Source organism: Staurois parvus, unplaced genomic scaffold (assembly GCF_062004578.1).
Source record: "Staurois parvus isolate SC_StPar_1 unplaced genomic scaffold, SC_StPar_1.0 ptg000887l, whole genome shotgun sequence".
Lineage (NCBI taxonomy): Eukaryota > Metazoa > Chordata > Amphibia > Anura > Ranidae > Staurois > Staurois parvus.
Genome location: NW_028318683.1, coordinates 917,360 through 943,929, shown reverse-complemented (window position 1 = coordinate 943,929; position 26,570 = coordinate 917,360). Strand labels below are relative to the sequence as shown.

Below are 26,570 nucleotides of genomic sequence, written 5' to 3'. Positions count from 1 at the left end.
CAAACCACCCACAGATAACAGTACATACAATGCAAGCGTCGTCAGGCAGGTCGGGTCAATAACAATCGGGCAGGTAGGTACAGGGGGTCAGGCAGAGAATGGTCGGGGTCACAAGCCAGGGATGAAACAGGAGAAGTCAGCAGAGGTCCGGATCAGGCAGGGTCAGCAACGAATCAGTCAGACAGGGACAGGAACAGGGATACAGGAACAAGATACAGGGCCCAGGAAAAACACACACCAAGGCAGAGACTGCAGGTCTGGCCATCCCTTAAATACACCTGCATGATCAACTTCAGGTGTTTGGCTGGCTGCAGGGTTGAGTCTCTGATTGCCGGGAGCACCCGCTGGCCAGCCCTGGTACTGCAGCCCACAAGGCAGGTGGGTCCCACCATTACTGGCAAGTCCATTCCTGACAATTACTTAATGACTTATGATACCAGCGGTGTGTGACCTCCTTTTCCACCAGCTTGGATTGTATTATTCTCATAATTATTAAGCAGATGTCCAGAGCATTCCCCCCCCTTCCCCTTCTTACATCAGATGTTATGAGCCTCGCCACCATCAGAAGTCAAGAGTCCCACACCCTCTCCTACATCACAGTGCACCCCCCTTACCTTATGCTGCTGTAAGAAGCTGGGGGTGGAGCTGGGAAGCAGACAGTGCAGAGTCTGAAGGAGGACCAGAAGAGGGCTGGAGTCAGCTGCCAGAGTCTGCTAGAAATCAGGGGAGACAAGGGGTGATGTGGCTGCGCAGAAAAGCACAGGAGCTATAGGAGGAGTTCTGTCCTCCTTTTTGGATGCCAACTGCTGAGACAAGATGGGGGCATAGACGAGAGGGGTACTGAAGCTGCAGAAGAGGTGTGATGGCCACATGAAGTGTGCCCCATTCGGCCCGGAGGCCTTGTGTTTGACATATGTGGTCTATGGTAATGCACTAATAAAGAACAAAAAGATTCAATACGTGTTTTGAGTGATTTTGGTAACATATTAAGGATTTCAATAATGATATTGAAAATATAGTGAGGAATGCACATGTAAAATGCACCTAAAAACACATCTTACCCTTTGTGGAATTTTTATACAATGCATTATGAATTTTTTAAAAAACACGTACGCATTTTCTAACACAATGGTGTGAATGGGCCCTCAGCATTTTTGCCATATGTGGGGAAGCACAATGGCTTAGTGGTTAGTACTGTTGCCTTGAAGCTTCGTTTGAACTTGGTCAGAACACTATCTGTTCTCCCTCTGCTTGCATGGGTTTCCTCCCACACTCCAAAGACATACTAGCAGGGTAATTGGATCTTGTTTAAAACTTACCCTAGTAGATGTGTTATATTGCCAAAAGTATTGGGATGCCTGCTTTTGCAATAACTTTAATGGCACCCCAGTCTTAGTCTGTAGGGTTCAATATTGAGTTGGCCCCGCCCTTTGCAGCTATAACAGCTTCAACCCTTTTGGGAAGGCTGTCCGCAAGGTTTAGGAGTGTGTCTATGGGAATGTTTGACCATTCTTCCAGAAGTGCATATGTAAGGTCAGGAACTGATGTCGGATGAGAATTCCTGGCTCAAAGTCTCCACTCTAATTCATCCCAAAGGTTTTCTATCAGATGGAGGTCAGGATTCTGTGCAGGCCAGTCAAGTTCCTCCACCCCAAACTCGTTCATCCATGTCTTCATGGACCTTGCTTTGTGCACTGGTGCGCAGTCATGCTGGAATAGGAAGGGTCCATCCCCAAACTGTTCCTACAAAGTTGGGAGCATGCAATTGTCCAAAATGTCTTGGTATGCTGACGCCTTAAGAATTCCCTTCACTGGAACTAAGAGGCCAAGTCCAACCCCTGAAAAACAACCCCACACCATAATCTTTCCTCCACCAAACTTTACACTTGGCACAATGCAGTCATGCAAGTACCCTTCTCCTGGCAACTGCCAAACCCAGACACATTCATCGGATTGCCAGACAGAGAAGTGTGATTCAGCACTCCAGAGAACACGCCTCCACTGCTCTAGAGTCCATTGGCAGTGTGCTTTACACCGCTGCATCCAACACTTTGCATTGCACTTGGTGATGTAAGGCTTGGATGCAGCTGTTTGGCCATGGAAACCCATTCCATGAAGCTCTTTACGCACTGTTGGTGTGCTAATCTGAAGCCCACACAAAGTTTGGAAGTATTTAGCTATTGACTCTTCAGAGAGTTGGTGACTTGTGCACTTCAGCATACGTTGACCCCGCTCTGTCATTTGATGTGGCCTACCACGTTTGTTACTGTTGTTCCCAGTTGCTTCCACTTTGTTATAATACCACTAACAGTTGAGCGTTGAATATTTAGTAGCAAGGAAATTTCACGGATGGACCTATTGCACAGGTGGCAACCTATCATGATACCATGCTTGAATTCACTGGGCTTCTGAGAGCGACCCATTCTTTCCCAAATGTTTGTAGAAGCAGTCTTCATACTTAGGTGCTTGATTTTATACACCTGTGGCCATGGAGGTGATTGGAATACCTGAATCCAATGATTTGGAGGGCTGGCCCAACACATTTGGCAATATAGTGTATGTACTGTATGCATGTGAGGTAGGGACCCAACGTTCTGGGAATGTTTTTAAACTTGCATGTGTAGTCAAATTGTCATGGTGTGATGGCAGGTTAAGAGACCAATTGCTACAGCAGTGTAAGGCTTACCTGAAACCAGCAGGGTTGGTACACCAGCGGATCCCCCTGGGAATGACGCAGGCTCACCTGAGATGCGGGGTCTAAGTATTAACCGGTTTTCCCCAGAGCTCCTAATGGTGGAGATGGAATTGGCTGCGTGTTAATACCAGGTTGCAGATCTCAGGCTCCCCCCATCAGAGAATGAACCAGCTGGAAACCGATAGTTTAGGGATCAGACAGTAGCGGAGTCAGTCACAAGCCAAGGGTCGGTCACAAATGGTAGCAGATGAGGATGAGACGAAATCGTATTCAATAACAAAGCCAAAGGTTGGTAGTGAAGATGTAGACGGCAGCAGGACAGAGAAGCGGGATATTGGCTGGAAGGCACAATAATCTGGCAAGGAGGAAGTGCAACGACATGGCCTTTATAGGAAGTTCATGGGAGGAGCAAGGAGTTCAAGGTTCAAGACAAACAGGGTCAAGGCAGGATCATCCAAAGAATTGTCAAGGGAGCTGTCCAGCATTCCAGGTGGCTCAGTGAGAAGAAACATTGCCTCTCACCGCAGAAGGCCCAGATTCAAGTCCAGGCCCTGACAGTACTCCCCTTCTCCCAGGACGTCCTCTGGATGTCTTAGGGCCAGGTTTGTGAGAAAACCTCTGGTGGAATTCTCTTGTCAATCTAGGGGCGTGAACATTCTCCTCAGGCTCCCAAGAATTTTCTTCTGGCACATATCCTTCCCATTGAATCAGATATTGTAATTTGTTCCTAAAGATCCTGAAATCAATAATTTTCTCAACCACATATTCTTCTTCACCCTGTACCTCAACAGGTGGACGAGGTGGAAGAATTCATCCAGGGAAAGGATTTTTCTGAAACGGTTTGAGTAGTGATATGTGAAAAAAAACGGGTGAATTTTCATAATGTTCGGAAGTTTTAAGTGAAAGTTGACTGCAGTTTAAAGACTTCTCGAATCATCAGTTCTGCAGTCTGTTCAGCAGTGGGTACCCCCTTAACTAGAACAAAACGGGCCATTTTTGTGAGACGGTCAACAACTACCAAAATGGTGGTCATTCCTTTTGAGGGAGGTAAATCCACCACAAAATCCATAGAAATAGACCCCCATGGTCTTGATGGAACAGGGAGTGGCTGAAGCAACCCCAAAGGAGAGGCTCGGGGAATTTTATTGCATGCACAGGTCAAGCATGTGGCCACATAACGTTTGACATCTTTCTTGTACCCAGGCCACCAAATGGTACGTGATAACAGTTCTTTAGTCTTAGAAACTCCAAAATGCCCAGCAAGTTTGTAATCATGAACCAACTTGAGAGCTTCCACCCGAACAGATTCAGGTACGTAAAGTTGATGTCCCTAAATCCAAAATCCATTCTTATAAGTCAGGTTAAGGTCCTCAGGTGGATGATTGAGAAGTGGGTCATTCTCATACCTCTCTTTAAGAAGATTCAAGAATTCCTTAGGACTTGTGGCCCCTAGAAAGTTCTTTTGAGGCAAGATTGTGCATTCAGAGTTGTTCTCCTGGAGAGGCCCAGACGATATCCGTGATAAGGCATCAGCCTTACCTTTTCTTGACCCAGGTCAATATGAGATAATAAAATTGAACCTGGAAAAGAACAATGACCAACGTGCTTGTCTAGAAGACAATCTCTTGGCAGAACGGATGAATTCTAGATTTTTATGATCAGTGAAAACAGTCACAGGATGCTTAGCCCCTTCCAACAGATGCCTCCATTCGGAAAAAGCTTTCTTAATAGCCAGCAACTCCTTATTCCCAATGTCATAGTTCTTTTCAGCTGATGACATCAAACGAGAAAAATATGCACAGGGATGAAGCTGCATTTTTTCTCCTCGTCGCTGAGAAATGATAGCTCCCACGGCGGAGTCTGAGGCATCCACTTCCACAATAAAAGATAGCTCAGGATCTGGATGTACCAATATTGGTGCAGAAGTGAAAAGAGTCTTTAGCTTACTAAAAGCAGTTTGCACCTCAGTTGACCATGGAAAGGGCACTCCTTTCTTTGTCAGCTGTGTAATTGGCGCTATCACTTTAGAGAAGTTTCTTATGAATTTCCTATAAAAGTTGGCAAATCCAATAAATCGTTGTATTTCCTTAACGTTTCCTGGGGCAGTCCAATCCACCACTGCCTTGATCTTTTCGGGATCCATGCTCACTCCTTCTGAAGAAATGATATATCCCAAGAACTGGATCTGGGTTCATTCAAACTCACACTTCTCCAGTTTGATGTAAAGTCGGTTTATCCTTAGCCTTTTGAATACAGTGCAGACATGCTTGCGATGCTCCTCCAGGTTGTCTGAAAAGGTGAGAATATCGTCCAGATAAGCAATAACAAACTGGTCCAACAGATCTCGAAAAACATTATTGATGAAGTGCTGAAAAGCATTGCATAGGCCAAAGGGCATAACTAGGGACTCGAAGTGTCCGTATCTGGTTCTAAAGGCAGTCTTCCATTTGTCTCCTTGACGCATGCGTACCAGGTTATATGCCCCCCGTAAGTCAAGTTTTGTGAAGACTTTGGCAGAGTGAAGTCTTTCCAACATTTCCGCGATTAAAGGGAGTGGGTAACGGTTCTTAACAGTGATTTTATTCAAGCCCTTAAAATAAATACATGGACGCAAAGTGGAGTCTTTTTTTCTCAACAAAGAACAGGGCTGCCCCTGCAAGAGATGTTGAGGGTCTGATAAAGCCCTTCTCCAAATTCTCATCAAGCCACTCCCTTAGCACCTTTAATTCAGGTTCTGATAAACTGAAAATGCAGCTGAATGGTATTTCAGCTCCTGGAATGTTTAATGGGACAATCGTATGGACGATGAGGAGGTAATTGATCCGCATTCTTTTTATCACAGACGTCTCGAAACTCATGATATTGTGGAGGCAGGTTGTCATATGACTGTGTAGTTACCATATCAGCCTGTGATTCCCTGATTGGTAGAGAACTTGTACCACATGGTTTCCTACAATGTTCCTCGCAATGGGGGGATGTAAAATTTATAATCCGTGCTCCCCAGTTGATGGAGGGATTATGAGTAGAAAACCAAGGGATGCCCAGGATGACAGGAAATTTAGGTGATGTAATCAGCTGAAAGCTGACGGTCTCAAAATGGTCAGCCTGAAATTGGAGTACCAGAGGAACGGTTTCATGAGTAACTGGTCCTGATGATAAAGGTGAACCATCAACTGTCTCCATATCAATAGGGGCAGATTTGTTTCTTCGCAGAATATTATTGCTGTGGGCAAACTCTATGTCCATAAAGTTTCCCCCCGCCCCAGAGTCCAGCATAGCAGAACAAGGAATTTCATGGCCCTCAGTGAAAAGTTTGATAGGGACAACAAAATGAGACTGTTTAAGACCAACTTTATTTTCTTCATCGATCAATGGGGAGATAGACTGGGTAATTGAATTTATGCGTTCAGGCAGGATAACATCAGTCGCAGAAATTGTTCTTTTGACTTTAATGGGACAATTAACTGCGTAATGCCCAGAGTCCCCACAATATAAACATAAATTCTCCAAACGTCTTCTCTCCTTCTCTTGAGTAGAAATGGATCTTTTAATAGCATCTACCTGCATAGGTTCAGGTGTGTTAGAATCTGAAGAAATGTTTAGATCCTTCTGACTGAACTGATTAGCAGAGAAACGCATGCCATCATTACTTCCAAGCATTCCCAATCTCTCCTTTCTGTAAGTCTTTGGTCAATCCGAATGCATAATTGGATGAACTCCTCAAGATCGTTAGGAGTCTCTACTATGGCGAGCTCATCCTTCACCTGTTCAGAGAGCCCTTGCCAGAACTGACTCTTTTGTGCTGCTGGGTTCCAGGTGGTATTTGAGATCTATCGTCGAAATTCAGTTGTATACTCAGCAACAGGGCGTCTACCCTGCCGCAAACTATGCAGCTTTGCTTCAGCGGTAGAGCAATGGTTTGGATCATCAAAAACCTGATTCATCGCGGTCAAAAAGGTATCAAAATCATTCAGAATGCCATGGCTTTGCTCTATATAAGGGGAGGCCCAAGCTAGAGCTTCCCCAGTCAGAAGCCCAATAAGAAACATTGCCTTCTTTTTTCCTGAAGGAAACGCAGCAGGGTACATTTGGAAATATATGCAACATTGATTAAGGAAACCCCTGTAGTGGCAGCGGTCTCCATTAAACTTTAGATGGTTGGGGTTGAGGCATATGTGAGCTAGGATCATCTCGGTTCAGCAGTTGTCTCTGCAGAGCCTGAATCTCTTCCTGTTGCCTATCCACAATGCTTTCCAGTTTGGCAACCTTTTCTTGATCGGTAACCCCGAATTCCTGCAGCTCAGCAATTTGCTGCCTAACGTTTGCCATAGCGGTCTCCATGTTTGGGCCAGATTATTCTGTCAAGGTGTGATGTCAGGTTCAGAGACCAATTGCTACAGCAGTGTAAGGCTTACCTGAAACCAGCAGGGTTGGTACACCTGCGGATCACCCTGGGAATGACGCAGGCTCACCTGAGGTGCGGGGTCTAAGTATTAACCGGTTTTCCCTAGAGCTCCTAATGGTGGAGGTGGAATTGGCTGCGTGTTAATACCAGGTAGCAGATCTCAGGCTCACCCCACCAGGGAATGAACGAGCTGGAAACCGATAGCGGATCAAACAGTTTAGGGATCAGACAGTATCGGAGTCGGTCACAAATGGTAGCAGATGAGGATGAGACGAAATCGTAGTCAATAACAAAGCCAAAGGTCGGTAGCGAAGATGTAGACGGCAGCAGGACAGAGAAGCGGGATATTGGCTGGAAGGCACAATAATCTGGCAAGGAGGAAGTGCAAGGATATGGCCTTTATAGGAAGTTCATGGGAGGAGCAAGGAGTTCAAGACAAACAGGGCCAAGGCAGGATCGTCAAAGAATTGTCAAGGGAGCTGTCCAGCACTCCAGGTGGCTCAGTGAGAAGAAACATTGCCTCTCACTGCAGAAGGCCCAGGTTCAAGTTCAGGCCCTGACACAAAAGAACAGAAACTGCAAACAAGCTTAACTGTTCTGGCAAGGCAGCTCCCACACAGGGAGCCTTGATAGGCACCCAACTGTAGAAGCAGGGAATGGAGCACCAGACCCAAACCGGCTGAAAGAGTCAAGATAATTTTAATTGTTGCTAAAAAAAGTCATATAAAAACAGCCAACATGTGTTGGAAGCAGCACCACTTGCTCTTCATCATGGCTCAACTTTGGATAACACTTGGATGGACTCAGAAAAAACTGTAAATTCACAAATTAATATTAGAACCAGTATTGAACGCTCTACATGAAGTAACAACTTGACAGCAATTGCTGAACAGCAATAATATAGCTTTGTGAAGTCATTGTTTTCCATCAAAGTTTTATCCTGTGAATATGCCCTGCTAAAGGGAGAGTTGTACTGCTGCCAAAATGTATTGACTGTTTTTTGGTATGACCTTTTTTTGCCTACAGTTAAATTTTATGTTTTTCATCCAATTTTGGTTTGGTGCTCCTTTTTGTATTTCTATGGAGTAAGCTCCTTGAAGGCAGGGTCTGATGTGAATGTACTTTGTGTAACTTGCTGTGTAAATTGTCACAAAGCAGGATCTCCTCTCCACTATACCAGATATGTAATATCAACCAAATGCAGTAATAGGAGATCTCAAAATCGATGCTAAAAATTTGCTGAATTTTTTTTTTTCAATGTCATGTGTTCTAAAAGTATGAAACCACATTTCGGACACACAGGATAGTCAAATCTTCACCATTCATTGGTATTTGAGAATTTGCTTTTGCCAAGTTCAGGCATCCATTTGTTAATATCCATAGTTTGCCTTGTTGATACTGAATTTGAATCTTGCGTAAAGTGACTAAAGCTTCGTATTTTTTTTTTTTAATAAATATGTCTATAATTACTTGTTCTGTGCAGTGATTTTGCCCAGATCCTCTTCTGTTTGGGTCACCACCAGCACTCATGGCTTCTCCCCCTCAAGCAGTGCTCCCAGGGAAAGCTGCTTACCCTGGGGCACTACTGCATGCTCGTCCTCAGCCACGCCCCCCTGCTCTCTCCTCATTAGCTCACTGGCTGTGATTGAGAACAGCGGGAGCCAATGGACTCCCGCTATTGTCTTGGCCATGGAGGAGGAAGAGTCGCCAGACAGCAGAGGCTGTCAAGAATGTCGCTGGATCGGAGGGGGCTCAGGTAAGGATTGGGGGGGGACTGGGGGGTCAGTTTTTTTTTACCTTCATACATAGAATGCATAAAGGTACATAACCTTCAGCCTTTACAGCCACTTTAATGCCTATTTTCAAATTCCTAAAGAGTTTTTGGAAAAAGGAAGCACCATTTGCTTTCTTTTCAGGTTTGAACAAGCAGCAAACTTACCCTTGAGCAAATTCCAATTGTTCAGAAATGTTTGAATCAAGCTGTGACCACAATAGAACGTTAGAACATAATTGCTTGTTGAATAAAACCTGCTGTTTCACATAACCCACTTTTGGATAAGGAGTATACCAATCACACTAAAAGGGCCACCAGTGAGTCATGGGAGCGGCCATAGACTGACTTTGATGATGTCAAGCTATGAGCCTACTGTAATCTCAAGTCAGTTTTTTAGGATTAACTTTCCCAGTGGGACACTTCAAAGTGTACTGTATACATGAAATCATACAATGAAGCACTGCTGAAAATACTATGGGGTTCACATTATCCTGTAAATATCTTCCAACTAAACATCGCAATACCGGAAATCAGCCAGCAAAACAATTAACCTGTATGCTTGAAGTTTTCTCTTGTTATATACAGTAGCATGCAAATCTTACACCAAACATTAATATTTTTGCTGGAAAATCACACAATTATCATATAACACCACCACCACATGTATTAGTGATATAAAAGTCCAAGCTTAAAACAGTCCACTTTATACAGTGTATCAGTGCTTGTGCTTTACACCATGAGTTGTGATCTCCCATGTGTCCTTCCACAATATGCGTTCACCTTTTTTTTCTTTTTTTTTTAACCCTGGTCTAAGTGCACCTGCCCCTTTATTTACTCTCAGTCTCATACATTCCACAATCTCCTGGTAGGATCATGTGTCCCCACTCCTCTTTCTCTTATTTCCAATACATTTTTGTTCACTTCTTCAAATGCCAATATTGAACTCTCTTTTTTATGTAATGCCATTTTATATTCCTTAGTAGATGCCCAAGAAAAAAATTCAAACCATCATAGTGTTTTACGGTTTAAAATGTTCCCAAATGAAAAAAACACCCACAATTTTTATCTGCACAAGACTAGTGCATCGCAGAAACAAACACGTGCACCATCCCCTTTAAGGCATATACAGTACATTGCTCAAAAAAATTAAAGGAACACTTTTTTATCAGAGTCTAGCATCAAGTCAATGAAACTCCTGGGATATTGATCTGGTCAGGTAAGTAGCAGAGGGGGTGGTTAATCAGTTTCAGCTGCTTTGGTGTTAATGAAATTAACAACAGGTGCACTAGAATGGGTTTTTACAGGTGGAAGCCACTAACATTTTTTTTCCCTAGTCATCTTTTCTGACTGTTTTTCACTAGTTATGCTTCTGGCTAGGGTCATTGTTACTGCTGGTAGCATGAGGCCATACCTAGACCCTACAGAGGTTGCACAGGCAGTCCAACTCCTCCAGGATGGCACATCAATATGTGCCATGGCCAGAAGGTTTGCTGTGTCTCCCAGCACAGTCTCAAGAGCATGGAGGAGATTCCAGGAGACAGGGAGAGCTGGACAGGGCCATAGAAGGCCCTTAACCCATCTCACTGCTAAAGCCCTGGCCTCCAGCAGGCCACTGGTGTGAATGTCTCTGAGCAAACTATCAGAAACAGACTTCATAAGGGTGGCTTGAGGGCCCAACATCCTCTAGTGGGCCCTATGCTCACTGCCCAGCACCATGGAGCTTGATTGACATTTGCCATTGAACACCAGATTTGGCCGGAAACGCCACTGCCGCTCTGTGCTTTTCACAGATGAGAGCAGGTTCACCCTGAGCACATGTGACAGACCTGAAAGGGTCTGGAGAAGCCGTGGAGAACGTTATGCTGCCTGTAACATCGTTCAGCATGACCGTTTTGGTGGTGGGTCAATGATGGTCTGGGGAGGCATATCCATGGAGGGATGCAAAGACCTCTACAGACTAGACAATGGCACCCTGACTACCATTGGGTATCAGGATGAAATCCTTGGACCCATTGTAAGACCCTACGCTAGTGCAGTGGGTCCTGGGTTTGTCCTGGTGCTGCCTGCATACTCTCGTCTCATGTGACGAGAGTATGCAGGCAGTTCCTAGAGGATGAAAGAATTGATACAATTGAATCGCCACCACACTCACCTGACCTAAATCCAATAGAACACCTCTGGGATGTCATGTTTTGGTCCATCCGATGTCACCAGGTTGTACTTCGGACTGTCCAGGAGCTCAGTGATGTCCTGGTCCAGATCTGGTAGGAAATCCCCCAGGACACCATCCGTGGTCTCATTAGGAGCATGTCTTGACGTTATCAGGCATGTATACAAGCACATGGGGGCCATACAAACTACTGAGTACCATTCTGAGTTTCTGCAATGAAATTTCAGCAAAATGGACCAGCTTGCTGCATCATTTTTTTACTTTGATTTTCGGGGTGTCTTTCAATTCAGTCCTCTGTAGGTAGATAATTTTCATTTCCATCAAACGATGGGGCATCCTTACGTTTCTAACACATTACCCATCCATATCAGTATAGAGATCCAGCAGGAGATTTTTTCCCCATTGAAATCTGATGTGTTTTCAAAGTGTTCCTTTCATTTTTTTGAGAAGTATAGTTGTGCGGCTGTGCTCTGAGCAAACACTCCTTACTTCCAGAACGTTCTGACTTCACTGGCTCCGCCTCTCATGTGTTGGGCCGCTGTCACGTGGCTTCCTCAGGGGGGTTAGTCTGGACTATGAACTAACTGTGACCAACAAGTGTTTTTTTTACACTGAAAGGGTTGCACGTCTGATATTTCATATGTTATGTGATGAAGTAGAGTTGTTGTTTGTTATTTCTAACCTAAACCTTTCCTAGTATTAAAGCCACCACTCACGATCCTCTATCCAGACTTTGGTGTCTATTTATAAAAAAACCTGACTGGGAACACCTCAGCATTCACACAGCTGTTGTGAATAATCTCCATATTGTGTCCAATATGTTTATTTTCTATGATCTTCAGCTTCATCTAGTGGCCACAATATGGTATTTTTCTGAAATTTCTCAATCTGGAATATACAGGAATTATTTGAAATAGCTGTTTGAATGCTGAGACATTAGCACAGCACATTTTTTTTAAAGAGACCCCCTTTATGCACTTACATTAAAAATTAGATGGTCTTTTTATACTGCTTTGTAAAAAAAATTTTTTTTTTCTAGATAAATAATGCTAAGGGCATTGCTGTTTTAAAAAGGCAGCATCTTGTTAAAGAGTTCCTACTGGAGAAAGATATGCTCGAATGGAAATTGTATGTGTCTGTCACGGTCATCACTGATTCAGGTAAGACTGGGAAACAAACAGTGGGGTGGTGGTGGTGGGGGGGGGGGGGGTTCAAAGTTTTTAGGCATGCAAGTTTGTAATAAAACTGCCAATAAATGAGTCAAGTTTCCCAGCTCCAAACAAATTCAGCCAGATCACGAATTATCACTATTTACCAGCTTATTTCAGCAGGGTGCAATTTAGATCACAATTGTAACCCCATTGTGACGAAGGGTAAAAAAAGGGGAAACCCGTTTGCAACTTTGACATGCATTATTACAACTGTACATATCATCACGACTACCTAGTATATCCACATGGAATATACCTTATTATATAGAAATCAGGTTGCAAACGTACCTCATCCGTCATGTATCGTATAAAGAACCACAGAAAAAAACAAATGGGACTTTACTGGTACAGAAAATGAACAACCTCATATTGTATAAAAACATGTTTATTGAAACATATCTTCCAAAAATTTACCATAAAGTATTTTGGCTAGTCAGCCTATCAGTATATAGCATTGTATGTCATGACAACAAGAGTCCTCCAGAGGTCAATGCGTTTTGCTCATTAGCTTCCTCGGGACCTCAAAAGAGTTGGAGGCAAAGAAGTCCAATGCCCTAGATGGAAGATACATACAGTGGGGCAAAAAAGTATTTAGTCAGCCACCAATTGTGCAAGTTCTCCCACTTAAAAAGATGAGAGAGGCCTGTAACTGGCATCATAGGTAGACCTCAACTATGAGAGACAAAATGAGAAAAAAAATCCAGACAATCACATTGGCCGATTTGCAAATTATGGTGGAAAATAAGTATTTGGTCAATATCAAAAGTTCATCTCAATACTTTGTTATATATCCTTTGTTGGTCAACATTTCCTGTAAGTCTTCACAAGGTTGGCACACACTGTTGCTGGTATGTTGGCCCATTCCTCCATGCAGATTTCCTCTAGGGCAGTGATGTTTTGGGGCTGTCGCTGGGCAACACGGACTTTCAACTCCCTCCAAAGGTTTTCTATGGGGTTGAGATCTGGAGACTGGCTAGGCCACTCCAAGACCTTGAAATGCTTCTTACGAAGCCACTCCTTCGTTGCCCGGGCGGTATGTTTGGGATCATTGTCATGTTGGAAGACCCAGCCACGTTTCATCTTCAATGCCCTTGCTGATGGAAGGAGGTTTGCACTCAAAATCTCACGATACATGGCCCCATTCATTCTGTCCTGTACATGGATCAGTCGTCTTGGTCCCTTTGTGGAGAAACAGCTCCAAAGCATGATGTTGCCACCCCCATGCTTCACAGTAGGTATGGTGTTCTTTGGATGCAACTCAGCATTCTCTCTCCTCCAAACACGACGAGTTGTGTTTCTACCAAACAGTTCTATTTTGGTTTCATCTGACCATATGACATTCTCCCAATCCTCTTCTGGATCATACAAATGCTCTCTAGCAGACTTCAGACGGGCCCGGACATGTACTGGCTTAAGCAGGGGGACACGTCTGGCACTGCAGGATCTGAGTCCCTGGCGGCGTAGTGTGTTACTGATGGTAGCCTTTGTTACGTTGGTCCCAGCTCTCTGTAGGTCATTCACTAGGTCCCCCCATGTGGTCCTGGGATTTTTGCTCACCGTTCTTGTGATCATTTTGACCCCACGGGGTGAGTTCTTGCGTGGAGCCCCAGATCGAGGGAGATTATCAGTGGTCTTGTATGTCTTCCATTTTCTAATTATTGCTCCCACAGTTGATTTGTTCACACCAAGCTGCTTGCCTATTGCAGATTCAGTCTTCCCAGCCTGGTGCAGGTCTACAATTTTGTTTCTGGTGTCCTTCGACTGCTCTATGGTCTTCACCATAGTGGAGTTTGGAGTGTGACTGTTTGAGTTGTGGACAGGTGTCTTTTATACTGATAACAAGTTCAAACAGGTGCCATTGATACAGGTAATGAGTGCAGGACAGAGGAGCCTCTTAAAGAAGAAGGTACAGGTCTGTGAGAGCCAGAAATCTTGCTTGTTTGTAGGTGACCAAATACTTATTTTCCACCATAATTTGCAAATAAATTCTTTCCAAATCAGCCAATGTGATTGTCTGGATTTTTTTTCTCATTTTGTCTCTCATAGTTGAGGTCTACCTATGATGCCAATTACAGGCCTCTCTCATCTTTTTAAGTGGGAGAACTTGCACAATTGGTGGCTGACTAAATACTTTTTTGCCCCACTGTACATGTATGTGTGTGTGTGTGTGTGTGTGTGTGTGTGTGTGTATATATATATATATATATATTATTATTAATGTAGTAATTACACAAAATTTACCCCCCCAAAATTATTACATTATTTAATGTTTTGTGTATATGTGTATGTGTATATATATATATATATCTTCCAGATACTCTAAACATAAATAAAGTAGTCTATTTCCTGATTTATTTCAAGACTGGTCTCGTCTAGTCTTGTATGGTCAGCGATGGTGTCCGTGGTTAGTGTTCGGAAGCGGTATTATAACGGAAATACCCAAGCGCAGACTGGGACGGTTCCATTACAACATCTATTGTTGTTGTCAAGTTAATGGAATCACTCCTAAAAATAAGGATCACTTTAAAACACAATTTACTTGACTTAAAGCAGCATGGCTTTACTGAGGGCATATCATGTCAGACAACTAGACTGAATTTTTTGACTATATCACAAATGTTTTGGACCAGGATGGTGCTGTGGACTTACCATATCTTGATTTCAGCAAGGCATTTGATACAGTTCCACATAATGATCTAATGCAAAAGTTGTACAAGCTAGGACTTAGCCCTTGGATGATTCAATGCATATGCAGCTGGCTAAAGGATAGATACCAGAGTGTGGCTGTAAATGGGGTTCATTCAGAAAAGAGACCAGTCACCAGTTGTGTACCACAAGGCTCTGTACTAGGCCCTATTCTTAATCTATTGATAAGTGATAACTGAAGGGTTGTTGGGTAACAACTGCAGTTCAATGTTTCTAAATGTACAATAATGCACCCAAGGAAAACAAATCCTTTGATAATGTATTGTATTGGGCGTACAGTTGGCCAGAACGACACAGAAAAAGATTTTGGGGTACTTATGCTAGATGATTGCAAAATAAACAGTGTGGCCAGGCAGTGAGAAATGCAAATAGAATTTTAAGGTGCATGACTAGAGGAGTCACCAGCAGGATTATTTTTATAGATCTATAGGTAGCACTTGAGGAATTACCAGATGGAGGAAGGAGGTCCTGATTTTATAGATCTTTAGTGAGACCTCATTTAGAATACTGTGCCCAGCTCTGGAGACCTCCCTTACAAAAAGATACTGATAAAACAGAACACGTTCAGAGACAGGCAACAAAAAATGTTGAAAGCTCTGAGGGAGAAAACATAAGGAGAGACTTCAGCAACTTCATATATACAGTCTGGAGGAAAGAAGGGAAAGGGGAGGCATGATTAAACCCCTTAAATACATCATGGGTATGAATAAGGTTTGGGAGGGCAGTATTTTCAATATGAAGCCAAGATCAAGAACATGGAGACATGACCTCAAAACTAATCTTCGTAATATTTTACCAACAGAGTAGTTAATTCATAGAATAAAATCCAACACAAAAGGTGCAGCACTAAATAAATGTATATGTAAACTTATGATAGCTGATAAAAGTGACCAAATAAAAGTGACAAAATGCAATACACACGTTAAAAGTGCCGTGCATGAGACATAAAAATATCACACAAAGCTTCTCTAAGTGGAGGGTATATAACAGTCCAAAATAGATGAATGTGATTGATGTGATCAGAGATAGTCTCTAGCGGGTGATCCTGTGCGTTTCCAGATGCTCAATCAGGTGATGTGTCAAAGGGATGTAAAAAATGCACACTCACCAGAAGACAGATCATAATATGCATGGTATATGAAATATGGCCGCAGGTCCCCCTTAAAAGGTAGTCAGCTTGGTCAGGTCCAAGAGATCTCCGTCCTCCCTGGTACTCTGCTACACAGCTGTCGTCCTCCAGGTATGGGCTCTATGGTGGTATTGCCTCATAAAGAGCCAGAAAGAAGAATGCCCATAGTGTAGTACTTTTCAGCCAAAAACGTTTATTATAAGTGAAGCAAATCAATATAAACAGCATAAGAACTGTCAATGACCATGTACAGCAATAAAGATGGCCGCCGGACCTCCTCGTGGTCTTGGCGGCGGCGTGATGTCACCGTGTATGGCTCCTCTACGCGTTTCGTGCACGAGCACGTATTCATGAGGGGTATGCACTTAGAGCAGGAGACGTCATTGCATTCCATTTATAGTCTGGGCGGTGCGTGCGCACAACGCAACCGCTGAGTAGGCGCGGTGGCGCACGCGTACATCCAATCCGCCATTTTGCCGGAGCACAGCACATACACGCGCCCGCTCAGGCGCCATTGTACCATAGGTTTTACCCATACAATAACAGACAGCAGACATGAAAAGAGAACTAGCAATAGCGAAAAGATAATGATATATAATGAATATGTAAAAAAATTATCGGATCAGGAAGGAGAATCATTAATACAAGAGCCAAAATAAAAATTTATACTAATAAAACTCAGATATTGATGAAATTGCATACAAAATTATAAAGGAAATTAAAAACTGTGCTCAAGACAACTGATGCTGTCACTGTAATAGGGAAAAACATGATGATAAAAGCGGTATGTAAAAACAGGTCATATTAAATAGATAAACCCTAATGTTCAATATCATGGATATGAATATGCATAAAAATACAAATAAAAAGCCATAAATATACATAGTCTGAAAAATTAAATAATATATAATAATATAGACTCAATAAACCTATAGGATAAAAACATTATATACTGTCAGGAATGGACTGGCCAGCAATGGTGGGACTCACCTGCCTTTTGATCTGCAGTACCAGGGCTGGCCAGCGGGTGCTCCGAGCAATCAGAGACTCAACCTTTCAGCCAGCTAACACCTGGAACTGATGATACTGGTGTATTTAAGGGATGGCCAGACTTGCAGACTCGGCCTTGGTGTTGTGTTTGTCCTGGGCCCTGTATCTGTCCTGCATCCTGTTTCTGTTCCTTTGCTACCTGTTCTGATCCCTGGCTTGTGACCCTGACCATCCCTCTGCCTGACCCTCTGTACTACGCTGCTTGCTACCTGTTCTGATCCCTGGCTTGTGACCCCGACCATTCTCCGCTTGCTCCCCCTGTACCTACCTGCCCAATTGATATTGACTCGGCCTGCCTGACGACGCTTGCTTGTATGTACTGTTATCTGTGGGTGGTTGGTTGGGTTTGTTTGCACTGTATTATGTTTAGTATTGCACTGCGTTTATGTTTGTATTGTTAGTGTTAATAAATTACATTGTTAATCACATAGCTGAAGTCTGCGTTTCCCTGCTTCAGTCACACACCTCTGGTCATACCCGGGAGCCCTGACATTACACCAAGGCCAATCCTGACCAGAAGTGGCTGCACAGGGAAGCCATCTTGGCTTGTTGCTGGGAAGGATGGATCTGGATGAGGTTGTGTATTTATATCTGCTAGTGTTTGATGACAGGGAGTATGCTTATCAAACTCTGAAGAAGTATCCCAGGGATCAACTACTAGAATGTATACGGCTCGCTCATGTTCTAGTAGATCAGGGCACAGAGTTCTCTGAGGTGCAGCCTTTGATTGAGGTTTGTGCTGAGTTGGTTTCATCTGGTTCCCCTGAATGCAGGGATGAATTTTTGCCACCATTTAGTGCAGACCAGGTAGAGTCCCTGGTATGGTTATTAGAGGATGATGTGGGTTACTTTCTGGAGCGTTATTCCACATGTTCACCACAGACACTAAGAGATTGTATAAACGCAGTGCAGTCATTGACCAGACAGGCTTTGTGTAAGCTCAGCTTTGTTCAACCCGTACTGCAGACATGGACAGACTTGTTGCACCCAGCCTCAGTCAGCTTACAAAAACCCAGTCCTGCTTCTAACTCTACTCCTGTATTCCCACCAGCTCCTCCAGTTACAGCCCAGTATACTTGGCTATCTACCGCATGTCAGTACCCTGTTCCCACTCGCTGCACCTATCCTGCCTTTAACCCTGTAAAAAAGCCCTCTGTAGCAACTGCTCCCTCTCCTGTTCCATCCTCCAGTTCTTCTGTCTCCAGCTGCTCCATTCGTTTGCAGACCTGCGTTTACTTGCAGTGCTCCAGTAGTTAAAACCAGAAAAAAGCGAAAATTCTTTCCAACCAATACCATCCTGCCAGTATCCAAACCGGTGAACCTGCCTTCCGTGACTCAGCCTGAAGCCTCTACTCGGCCTGAAGCCTCTACTCGGCCTGAAGCCTCTACTCGGCCTGAAGCCTGTACGCAGCCTGAAGCCTCTACTCGGCCTGATGCCTGTACGCAGCCTGATGCCTGTACGCAGCCTGATGCCTCTCTTCAGCCTGATGCCTCTCTTCAGCCTGAAGCCTCTCTTCAGCCTGAAGCCTCTACTCGGCCTGAAGCCTCTACTCGGCCTGAAGCCTCTACTCGGCCTGAAGCCTCTACTCGGCCTGATGCCTCTACTCGGCCTGATGCCTCTACTCGGCCTGATGCCTCTACTCGGCCTGAAGCCTCTACTCGGCCTGAAGCCTCTACTCGGCCTGAAGCCTCTACTCGGCCTGAAGCCTCTACTCAGCCGGACGCCGGCATTCAGCCTGATGCCTCTACCCAGCATGATGAACTGATCCAGCCTGACGATCCTATTAGGCCAGTTGACTCGATGCCCGCTGTTGATCCAGATGATCCGGTACCTGATCCGGTGCCCACTGTCGTGCCAATTGACTCAGAGCCCGCTGTCGTACCTGGTGACTCGGTGCCCACTGCCTTGCCAGATGACGCGGTGCCCGCTGGCGAGCCAAATGACCTGATGCCTGGTGACCCAGTGCCCGCTGTCATACCTGGTGACCCGATGCCCGCTGTCGAGCCAGACGATCCAATGCCTGGTAACCCGGTGCCCACTGCCTTGCCAGATGATGCTGTGCCCGCTGGCAAGCCAAATGACCTGATGCCTGGTGACCCAGTGCCCGCTGTCATACCTGATGACCCGGTGCCCACTGTCGTGCCTGTTGACTCGGAGCCCACTGCCTTGCCAGATGACGCGGTACCCGCTGTCGAGCCAAATGACCTGATGCCTGGTGACCCGATGCCCGCTGTCGAGCCAGACGATTCAATGTCTGCCCCAGTGCCCGCGGTCATGCCAGTTGACTCGGAACCCACTGCCTTGCCAGATGACGCGGTGCTCGCTGTCAAATCAAATGACTTGATGCCTGGTGACCCGATGCCCGCTGTCCAGTCAGACGATCCAATGTCTGACCCAGTGCCCGCGGTCATACCAGTTGACTCGGAGCCCACTGCCTTGCCAGATGACGCGGTGCCCGCGGTCGAGCCAAATGACCTGATGCCTGGTGACCCGATGCCCGCTGTCCGGTCAGACGATCCAATGTCTGACCCAGTGCCCGCGGTCATACCAGTTGACTCGGAGCCCACTGCCTTGCCAGATGACACGGTGCCCGCTGTCGAGCCAAATGACCTGATGCCTGGTGACCCGATGCCCGCTGTCCAGCCAGACGATCCAATGTCTGACCTAGTGCCAGCGGTCATGCCAGTTGACTCGGAGCCCACTGTCGTGCCTGGTGACTCGGTGCCCGCTGCTCCGTCTGGGGGCCCGAGACCTGTCGCTCCGCCTGGGGGTCCAGCGCCCGCCGCTCCACCTGGGGGTCCGGCGCCCGCCGCCCCGCCTGGGGGCCCGAGACCTGTCGCACCGCCTGGGGGTCCGGCGCCCGCCGCTCCGCCTGAGGGCCAGAGACCTGTCGCTCCGCCTGGGGGTCCGGCGCCCGCCGCTCCGCCTGAGGGCCCGAGACCTGTCGCTCCGCCTGGGGGTCCGGCGCCCGCCGCTCCGCCTGAGGGCCCGAGACCTGTCGCTCCGCCTGGGGGCCCGATGCCTGTCGCCCCGCCTGGGGGCCCGATGCCTGTCGCCCCGCCTGGGGGCCCGATGCCTGTCGCCCCGCCTGGGGGCACGATGCCTGTCGCTCCACCTGGGGGTCCGGCGCCCGCTGCTCCGCCTGAGGGCACGAGGCCTGTCGCTCCACCCGGGGGTCCGGCGCCCGCCGCTCCGCCTGAGGGCCCGAGGCCTGTAGTTCCGCCTGGGGGTCCGGCGCCCGCTGCCCCGTCTGGGGGCCCGATGCCTGTCGCTCCACCTGGGGGTCCGGCGCCCGCCGCTCCGCCTGAGGGCACGAGACCTGTCGCTCCATCTGGGGTCCGGCACCCGCCGCTCCGCCTGAGGGCCCGAGACCTGTCGCCCCGCCCGGGGGCCCGAGGCCTGTCGCCCCGCCCGGGGACCCGAGGCCTGTCGCCCCGCCCGGGGGCCCGAGGCCTGCCGCTCCGCCCGGGGGCCCGGTGCCTACCGCTCCGCCCGGTGGCCCGCCGCTTCGCCCGGTGGCCCGATGTGCCTCTGCCCGGGGTCCTGCCCGATGTGCCTCTGCCCGGAGTCCTGCCCGATGTGCCTCTGCCCGGAGTCCTGCCCGATGTGCCTCTGCCCGGAGTCCAGCCCGATGTGCCTCTGCCCGGAGTCCAGCCCGATGTGCCTCTGCCCGGAGTCCAGCCCGATGTGCCTCTGCCCGGTGTGCCTCTGCCCGGTGTGCCTCTGCCCGGAGTCCAGCCCGGTGTGCCTCTGCCCGGAGTCCAGCCCGGTGTGCCTCTGCCCGGAGTCCAGCCCGGTGTGCCTCTGCCCGGAGTCCAGCCCGGTGTGCCTCTGCCCGGAGTCCAGCCCGGTGTGCCTCTGCCCGGAGTCCAGCCCGGTGTGCCTCTGCCCGGAGTCCAGCCCGGTGTGCCTCTGCCCGGAGTCCAGCACGGTGTGCCTCTGCCCGGAGTCCAGCACGGTGTGCCTCTGCCCGGAGTCCAGCCCGGTGTGCCTCTGCCCGGAGTTTTATTATACTAATAAAACTCAGATATTGATGAAATTGCATACAAAATTATAAAGGAAATTAAAAACTGTGCTCAAGACAACTGATGCTGTCACTGTAATAGGGAAAAACATGATGATAAAAGCGGTATGTAAAAACAGGTCATATTAAATAGATAAACCCTAATGTTCAATATCATGGATATGAATATGCATAAAAATACAAATAAAAAGCCATAAATATACATAGTCTGAAAAATTAAATAATATATAATAATATAGACTCAATAAACCTATAGGATAAAAACATTATATACTGTCAGGAATGGACTGGCCAGCAATGGTGGGACTCACCTGCCTTTTGATCTGCAGTACCAGGGCTGGCCAGCGGGTGCTCCCAGCAATCAGCGACTCAACCTTTCAGCCAGCTAACACCTGGAACTGATGATACTGGTGTATTTAAGGGATGGCCAGACTTACAGACTCGGCCTTGGTGTTGTGTTTGTCCTGGGCCCTGTATCTGTCCTGCATCCTGTTTCTGTTCCTTTGCTACCTGTTCTGATCCCTGGCTTGTGACCCTGACCATCCCTCTGCCTGACCCTCTGTACTACGCTGCTTGCTACCTGTTCTGATCCCTGGCTTGTGACCCCGACCATTCTCCGCTTGCTCCCCCTGTACCTACCTGCCCAATTGATATTGACTCGGCCTGCCTGACGACGCTTGCTTGTATGTACTGTTATCTGTGGGTGGTTGGTTGGGTTTGTTTGCACTGTATTATGTTTAGTATTGCACTGCGTTTATGTTTGTATTGTTAATAAATTACATTGTTAATCACATAGCTGAAGTCTGCATTTCCCTGCTTCAGTCACACACCTCTGGTCATACCTGGGAGCCCTGACATATACAGTGGGGCAAAAAGGTATTTAGTCAGCCACCAATTGTGCAAGTTCTCCCACTTAAAAAGATGAGAGAGGCCTGTAATTGGCATCATAGACAGACCTCAACTATGAGAGACAAAATGAGAAAAAAAATCCAGACAATCACTTTGGCTGATTTGGAAAGAATTTGCAAATTATGGTGGAAAATAAGTATTTGGTCACCTACAAACAAGCAAGATTTCTGGCTCTCACAGACCTGTACCTTCTTCTTTAAGAGGCTCCTCTGTCCTGCACTCATTACCTGTATCAATGGCACCTGTTTGAGGTTGTGGACAGGTGTCTTTTATACTGATACGTTCAAACAGTCACACTCCAAACTCCACTATGGTGAAGACCAAATAGCTGACGAAGGACACCAGAAACAAAATTGTAGACCTGCACCAGGCTGGGAAGACTGAATCTGCAATAGGCAAGCAGCTTGGTGTGAACAAATCAACTGTGGGAGCAATAATTAGAAAATGGAAGACATACAAGACCACTGATAATCTCCCTCGATCTGGGGCTCCACGCAAGATCTCACCCCGTGGGGTCAAAATGATCACAAGAACAGTGAGCAAAAATCCCAGGACCACACCGATAGACCTAGCGAATGACCTGCAGAGAGCTGGGACCAACGTAGCAAAGGCTACCATCAGTAACACACTACGCCGCCAGGGACTCAGATCCTGCAGTGCCAGACGTGTCCCCCTGCTTTAGCCAGTACATGTCCGGGCCCGTCTGAAGTTTTCTAGAGAGCATTTGGATGATCCAGAAGAGGATTGGGAGAATGTCATATGGTCAGATAAAACCAAAATAGAACTGTTTAGTAAAAACACAACTCGTCGTGTTTGGAGGAGAGAGAATGCTGAGTTGCATCCAAAGAACACCATACCTACTGTGAGGCATGGGGGTGGCAACATCATACTTTGGGGCTGTTTCTCCGCAAAGGGACCAGGACGACTGATCCATGTACAGGACAGAATGAATGGGGCCATGTATCGTGAGATTTTGAGTGCAAACCTCCTTCCATCAGCAAGGGCATTGAAGATGAAACATGGCTGGGTCTTCCAACATGACAATGATCCCAAACATACCACCCGGGCAACGAAGGAGTGGCTTCGTAAGAAAATTTTCAAAGTCCTGGAGTGGCCTAGCCAGTCTCCAGATCTCAACCCCATAGAAAACCTATGGAGGGAGTTGAAAGTTCGTGTTGCCCAGTGACAGCCCCAAAACATCACTGCTCTAGAGTAGATCTGCATGGAGGAATGGGCCAACATACCAGCAACAATGTGTGCCAACCTTGTGAAGACTTACAGGAAACATTTGACCTCTATCATTGCCAACAAAGGTGTAACGGAACCGGTACCCGACCGCACTTGGGTATATTCTGTTATACCGCAGCTTCCCTGTCCGAACTCCATCCATGGACCACACCCTGAAATCCCTCAGGAAAAAGACAGCACCCAGCTCTTGTTAATACAGGAAGCCAACTCTTTATTTTAAAACAAAACACAGAATATATACAGAGGGCAGGGAAAGACAACCAGGAACAGGAAACACCTCATCAGCCCACCCTATCAGTGGGAAGGGCTACAGTATAGGCAGGAAACACCTCATCACCCCTCCCCATCCAACCAAGACACAGAACAATGGGATGCAGCCATGTGGCAAAGGACATTGACCAACCCCCACACCAATACACAAACAGTACATCCCATAATAGTTGGCTGGACAGGAAGACCAAGCACAATGGGGTAGCACATGGCAAACAAACAATGGCCAGCCATGTGACCGAGAACAAAGGAACACACACTATACACAAGACTCAGACATTCACATACACACCCTGTACCCCTTAACAGGCACAGGGTGGGTTAAACATAATGATTTGGGGAGATGATACAGGGGTCCCCCCACCCCCAAAAGTCACTCCCATCACAAAAGGATATATAACAAAGTATTGAGATGAACTTTTGATATTGACCAAATACTTGTTTTCCACCATAATTTGCAAATAAATTATTTCCAAATCAGCCAATGTGATTGTCTGGATTTGTTTTCTCATTTTGTCTCTCATAGTTGAGGTCTACCTATGATGCCAATTACAGGCCTCTCTCATCTTTTTAAGTGGGAGAACTTGCACAATTGGTGGCTGACTAAATATTTTTTTGCCCCACTGTATGTACGTATATGATCACGCTAAAATAAAAATTAAAAATATAAATCTCAAAAAGACAAAATGTGAATCACAATGAGGAATAAGAATAGAATAAAAATATAATAAAAATGTAATAAAAGTTTACCATGGCAAATGAAATAGAAATAGAATACCTAAACAGATGTAATAAGACACTCAAAAGGTCAAGCTAAAAAGCAGAAAGATATTAATGAAGAGTGGTCTCAACTTTGTCGATGAAACAGTTAAGATCCATGCCAACGTTGAGACCTCTAGGATAAAGGGTGCTCATCTCGAAAATCCATTTGGATTCGAGCTGTGAGACAGCCCTTTTTCTGTTGGTACCTCTCCGATTTTATTTAATCATATCAATGCCGACAAATGTAAGAGAGGAGGGATCTTTATTGTGATATCTTTTAAAGTGCTTTGAAAGTGAATGGTCCTTGAAGCCCTTTTTCATATTATACACATGTTCCCTTAATCTGTCACGCAGTCGCCTTGTGGTACGTCCTATGTACTGTTTACCACAGGGACAACCTAAAAGATAGACTACATATCGACTATGGCATGTGATAAACTTGTCAATCTTATAATTTTTTCCAGAATGTGTTGAGGCAAACGTAAGAACTTTCCTTTTACGGTGATTATTGCACTGACATAGAACGCATTTGTTACACGGAAAAAATCCGGTAACATCAGAAAAAAGGATATGATGGGAGGAGGATTTACAACATTAGGCGCTATTAGGTTTCTTAACGCCGTTGTACGCCTGAAAGTTCTCAGGTCTATCGGGTAAAATGTTGGTGAGTACTGGGTCCGCCTTCAATACACCCCAGTTCTTATTAAATATCTTAGTAATCATCTTATGTTGGATTGAAAATGTAGTCACAAATGGACAAGATTTGGTTGGTCTCTATACCATCATTATTTAACATGTTATTTCTATCGGCTTCAGCGACTGATATGTGTGTCTCATTTAGTTCAGATCCACTATATCCTTTTTCTACGAATCTTTCTTTTAGGATGGAGGCTTTAGAGTAGTATGTATCCAGGTCCGGATCCTGAGGAACTGTCCCTTCGGTATGTTTGACAGCCAGGCTGGGTGGTGACAGCTAACGGAATATAACTATTCCTATCTGACTTTTTAAAAAATGATCGGTAATAATCCTACCACCTCTCTTAATTAGTGTGAGGTCTAGAAAATTAATCTGACTAAGGCTGTAGTCAAATGTTAATAAGATGTTCAGGTCGTTATTATTCAGAGTACCGAAAAAATTATGCAAAGTCCGCTCGCTACCATTCCATAACAAGAAGATGTCATCTATGTAGCGCCTATAGAAAGATAATTTGGGCCACTCTCTGGAATAAATAATTTCCTCCTCCCACCTGGCTATGAGGAGGTTGGCCAGGCTGGGAGCAAACTTTGCTCCCATAGCTACTCCGCGTATCTGGAGGTAAAATTTGTTTTCAAACCAGAAGTAATTATTCGCCATAGCAAATCCTAAAAGTTGTAAAATAAAATCCTTCTGTATATGTGGGATATTAGTAAAACCATCAAGATAAAATGTCACTGCTTCCATCCCATCATTGTGACCTATATTACTATATAGAGAGGAGACATCTGCAGTAACCAGAAATGTATCAGAATTGGCAGATAAATCTTGGATGTCATTAAGCATCTGTTTTGTGTCCTTTAGATATGAAGGGGTACCCATTACTAGGGGCTGAAGATAATGGTCTATATATTGACCTATTTTAGAACATAGCGAACCGATTCCGCTAATTATAGGTCTCCCTGGGGGGTTTATGGGATCTTTGTGCACCTTCAGTAGGATGTACATAACTGTCAATTTAGGAGCTGAGGGGCATAGGAACTCTTTCTCCTTTTTATTAATAACATGATCTTGATATCCTATGCTAATGATAGTTTTAAGTGCCTTGTTATATTGTGTCATAGGGTCTTTTGGTAACAAACGATAAGTACTAGTATCGTTAAGAATTATACACACCTCAGTCATGTAATCAACCTGATTTAGGACAACTACCCCTCCTCCTTTGTCTGCTGGTCATATTACCAAGTCTTTTTTGTTCAAAACACTATCAATAGCATTGTTAATATGTTGTTTATCATGTGGATGTTTAACTTTAAGAACTTCCAAATCTTTCAAGACCATCTCTTTGAAAACATTAATGTATGAATGTGATTGTTGGGGTGGATTGAAGAGGGATGCATTTCTGAAATTAGAGCATAGGATGCCCCCAGGATCAGAAATGTCTTGTAAGGGAGGGTGACGTCCAGCTGGATTATTGGCAGGGTTAGCAAAATGTCGTTTAAGAGTTAGCTGTCTGACAAAC

The 26,570-nt window shown here is 45.7% G+C and overlaps 1 protein-coding gene and 1 long non-coding RNA gene across 2 annotated transcripts in view; one reads left to right on the top strand and one right to left on the bottom strand.

Annotated features, from left to right (window-relative positions):
• Positions 1-26,570, top strand: part of LOC149442413 (A.superbus venom factor 1-like) — a 476,989-nt gene that overhangs the window by 144,821 nt on the left and 305,598 nt on the right. Inside the window, exon 10 of the mRNA XM_089656130.1 lies at positions 12,084-12,204. Within this exon, the coding sequence (XP_089512256.1) occupies positions 12,084-12,204 (121 nt within the window). The remainder of the gene's footprint in view (positions 1-12,083; positions 12,205-26,570) is intronic.
• Positions 1-26,570, bottom strand: part of LOC149442414 (uncharacterized) — a 167,122-nt gene that overhangs the window by 66,431 nt on the left and 74,121 nt on the right. The gene's annotated exons all lie outside the window — the stretch shown is intronic.